General features: G+C 44.5%; 1 protein-coding gene across 1 annotated transcript; it reads right to left on the bottom strand.

The window, feature by feature from the left end:
* Positions 1–301: 301 nt before the first annotated feature.
* Positions 302–2,685, bottom strand: LOC147886879 (laccase-4-like). Its single transcript, XM_087394805.1, has 7 exons — positions 2,635–2,685; positions 2,387–2,538; positions 1,998–2,245; positions 1,707–1,838; positions 975–1,558; positions 530–890; positions 302–432 (listed from the first exon to the last, which is right to left on the bottom strand). The coding sequence occupies exons 1-7, from the start codon at positions 2,683–2,685 to the stop codon at positions 302–304; spliced, it is 1,659 nt and encodes a 552-aa protein (XP_087250931.1).
* Positions 2,686–3,989: the final 1,304 nt, after the last annotated feature.

Raw genomic sequence — 3,989 nt, 5'->3', positions numbered from 1 at the left:
AAGCATGTCTGTTGTAATATGAATTTGAGTGAGTTGAATGCCTTAAAGGGGAGGAAAACTTCAAAATAATGCCATGGAGGTCGAATTCTATTGCAAGGCCTCATACAATGAATGGCCTTTCATAGAGAAACCAAAATTTTCAACTTGGCCTTCAAATGTAACCTTCCAAAAGAATGCTAGGGCAGGCCTTCAAATTTCAGCCTGATTGGTGCACGTTCATTGTTGGTTGCCTTTTTGTTTTGTAGTTATGAGGCCGGTTGGGCCTTCTTCATCCTGAATTATGGGTTTGTTTTGCATTGCATTAGCAAGGGGGAAGATCGCTTGGTGGTGGAGGTAACGTCTGGGAACGTCCCACGCCATTTAGGGTGATGAAGGCCATATCCATCCCCCATGCTTGGTGTATGTCGAGATGACAGTGCACAAACCACACTCCTGCAAACATCCATCGTGTTTCTGAGCCATACGTATGAAATGAAATGATAATTGTTATTTCTTCCTTAGAAAGCTTGATAGTTATTCAGACGCATACCTGGATTGGTAGCTATAAATCGGACTGCAGCCCAGCCTCCGGCTGGAATAGAAATGGTGTTCCTTGACACGGGATTGACTAGATTGAACTTAGCAGGATCTGTGCTCGAATTGTAGTTCCCGTTCCCGCTGCCCACAACGTAGAAGTTATGCCCGTGAAGATGGATAGGATGTGACTCAAAGAGAACGTTTGCGGTATTTTGATAAACTATTTGGATGCTGGAGTTGAACGGAAGGACCTCCACGCGTGTACCCGCCATACCAAACTTGTCGGTAGGGTTCACACCTGTGTAGTTGTATTTGAAGAGAGGAACACTGGGAAAATCTGTCGTGTAGACGCCACTAATATTGTAGTGGTACGCCTGAAAGGACACATTGAATCAGATGTTGCTTGAGTGATTATTGACGATCATGTACCCACTTTACCATATGCCCAAGAGTCTTACCTGAAGCAAGGAAATGTTTGGCGACACGAAAGTAACGTTGTTCAGGGCCGTTCTGAGTAGGGTACCAGGGAAGGGGAATCTACATGTTATGTTCGCAGGGCAAGGCTGCAAGGCGTAACCCACAGTATGGAGGAGATCCTTATTGATGGTCTTAGGGAGATCTTGGTAGTTATTGCCTTTCCATCCTTCCAGAGTCTCGGTGAAATTAGCTTGGAAAGCAGTGTCATTATATACTGGAAAGGTCGGTAGAGTCAAGTGCGAAGAACCAACGGCCCCGTGGTACTTCAGTTTAGCTGTTCCAGGTGTTGCAGGAAATGGAACGAAGGCAGCATTTGGCGGGGAATAGATGGAAGCTGCCATATAGTATTCTCGGATTTCTTGGTTAGCCGTCAACAAAACGTTTGTAGTCTGCCCGGGAGCGAGAAGAATGACATCGGTGGTGTACTGTTCCGTATACGTGGCATCAACCTCTACGACTGTCAGACTGTGATTAGCCACTGAAAAGAACATATGGAAGTTGAGGGCAGCATTGATTATCCGCAGGAGAACAGTTTCTCCCTTCTTGATATGGTAGATGACTGTGCCTGCATCACAACGACAAAAGAGATCTACCATTAGCACCCAAAAAGATTGGAATACTGCGTTCCCTTTTTGTTCCCTCCATAGTTTGGATTTCGTTCGTGTTAATTTAGGAGTATCGGTCCCCGGAGCTCTGAGCTGAGTTACCGTTACCGTTTCTCGAGCAATTGTATAGATCGCCAGACTGACCATTGATTGTAATGGCATTCGAGGCGTTATAACCTGAGTTTGGGGGTGTCAGTGCCTGCGCTATGACGTCCTCCACCTTTGCATTCCACCATTCACCTGAAGGAAGCAGATTCAATTTGCGAATGATCAAACATATCACATTATCGACTCTCCAAGCTGTAATCCAGAGTCCAGAGTCCAGTATCCTGAATTATGGGTTTGTTTTGAGAGAGTGAGATACGCCTATGTACAAGAGAGACAGAGAGAACTTCTGACCTATAAGAATAGGATGTGGCTCCTGGTGAGGCGTGGGGAATGGATACGAGGTGTGGGGCTTTTTGCGTATGATGAAAGCTCCATAGACAGTGGCTCTCAACCAGCTGAAATGAGCGTGCCAGAACAGAGTGCCCGTTTGTACAACGATTCGAAACCTATGGACGTAAGAATGGTTTGTTTGAAGCGGACATTGGGTAATGTAGGCCGGCCCATCGGCCCAGCCGGAGAGTAGCTGACGGACTCCATGCCTGAAAGAGTGATCAAATAGAATGTTAAACGAGGGTGATCCCTTAAACGCGATCGAGTGTCTGGCAGAAAAAAATGGCAAGCTGCAGCATGAGCCTCTAACTTGATGTGGATGTCGATTCATAGCGTAGAGTCTGTCTTACCAGTGAATGGTTACGTTGGACGAAACCAGGTTAGTAACCTTTACAATCACCCGATCTCCTTCCGTCACGTAACTTGTTGGACCGGGGAACTGTCCGTTGACAGACACGATACACTTGGTGTGGCAAAGGCGAGTTACGTTGGTGTATTGTATCTTCAAGCGACAAAATGACGATCGTAAGATACAAAGTGGAACTTATAGCAATGCCGGACCTAAGATTAGTTTTGGCCTGCGGGTTTGCGAACTGACCTCAAAGTTGAAATGGCGATTCTTGGCTGAGGCTACATGGGAGAGGGTCATTGCAACGCCCAAGAAAGCTAAGATCTGCAAGAAGCTAAAGTGACCTCGGGGTAGCATCGTCACGATGGAAAGTAGGAATCAAAGTATTGAGGGTGAGATTGGATTGCTTCAGTGGGTGCTGAAGCTCAAATATCCGAGAAGCAGGATGTAGGCCGTAGACAATGATATGAAAGGAAAAAAGTTCTCGAAGGGGAAGCAGCTAGCTAGTACTAATGTGATATTAGCAGGGGGATGGAGGGAACTCAGTCGATGAGGGAGCTAACTGAGTGTCGAGTACTTTTGTAGGAGCAGGCTGCAGCCGACCTCGACGGTTCGAGATGAACGTACATCGATAATAATCAATTGTAATGGCGGATTCTTCTTCCAACTAGCGCCAAGGTTCCGGCAATGGATGAATAAATATTAGGAAACATGGATCCGTTGATCAATACGACAAATATGCGGGCTGGAAAACTTGAAAGGAGAACTCGCTAAAATGATCCTTTGTCTCACATTCACTTGGAGGATTCTTATTCTTGGAGACTAGAGGAGTAAGGGCCATGCTGATTTTCCATATCTGGAAATTCTGAAGCATGGCGAATTTTAAGAAGTATTCATGAGATGGCTTGAGCAGGACTGTCAAGTACCTTGGGAAAAAAACATTTGCATTCGTTATTTGCTAAAAAGTGTGATGGTCTATGCACCTCTTTTTCCTTCCTTTTTGTACTTCCCATTTTGTTTCTTTATAATAGAAAACAAGATGAATGCTCATAAATCATTCATAAGGCCTCCCTGAGATGTGGAGGGTGTAAAAGAGGGAGGGGGAAAGCTGAGAGATGAGAGAGGGGGGGGAGAGAGAGAGAGAGAGGGAGAGAGGGAGAGAGAGAGAGAGAGAGGGGAGAAAAAATAGGAGGATTTCTAGGGAAAAGAGAGAGCGAGGGGATAGTTAGACTCTAGTTGCATAAGAATATGTCCAAATTTGGGAGAGAGAATTTTTGGAAACAAAAATTGTAATTTCACTTCTTGAAAAAGAGTTTCATTACTAAGGCTACCTTTAAGGAAGGCCAATAATCCTATTTAAACTCATTCCATAAATGCAAATGATCTATTACTTAAGTATTAGAATTTGGCTTTAGACATTCTCCAAACACTCCATAAGATCCTAATTATAACATGCAGGCTTGTTAACTTGCACCACTTGTCTCGTTTTCAATACCATTCAAATATAGTATAGATTTGCACCCTTTTATTCAAGGTGCATTCAAAAATAGTATATGCTAGAGGTACCTCAAGGATCAAAATACATGCCCCATCCGCCATGTGTT

The sequence above is a fragment of the Dipteris shenzhenensis genome, chromosome 23 (genome assembly GCF_047967505.1).
Source record: "Dipteris shenzhenensis isolate YYH24624 ecotype China chromosome 23, Dip_SZ_1.0, whole genome shotgun sequence".
Taxonomy (NCBI): domain Eukaryota; kingdom Viridiplantae; phylum Streptophyta; class Polypodiopsida; order Gleicheniales; family Dipteridaceae; genus Dipteris; species Dipteris shenzhenensis.
This window is presented reverse-complemented; position numbering and strand designations above follow the sequence as displayed.

Coding starts and splice junctions, on each gene's coding strand:
- LOC147886879 (XM_087394805.1), bottom strand. CDS start 2,685: ATGACCCTCTCCCATGTAGCCTCAGCCAAGAATCGCCATTTCAACTTT. Junction 1,559..1,706: donor ATACAATTGCTCGAGAAACG/GTAACGGTAACT, acceptor GTTGTGATGCAG/GCACAGTCATCTACCATATC. Junction 891..974: donor CAAACATTTCCTTGCTTCAG/GTAAGACTCTTG, acceptor GTGTCCTTTCAG/GCGTACCACTACAATATTAG.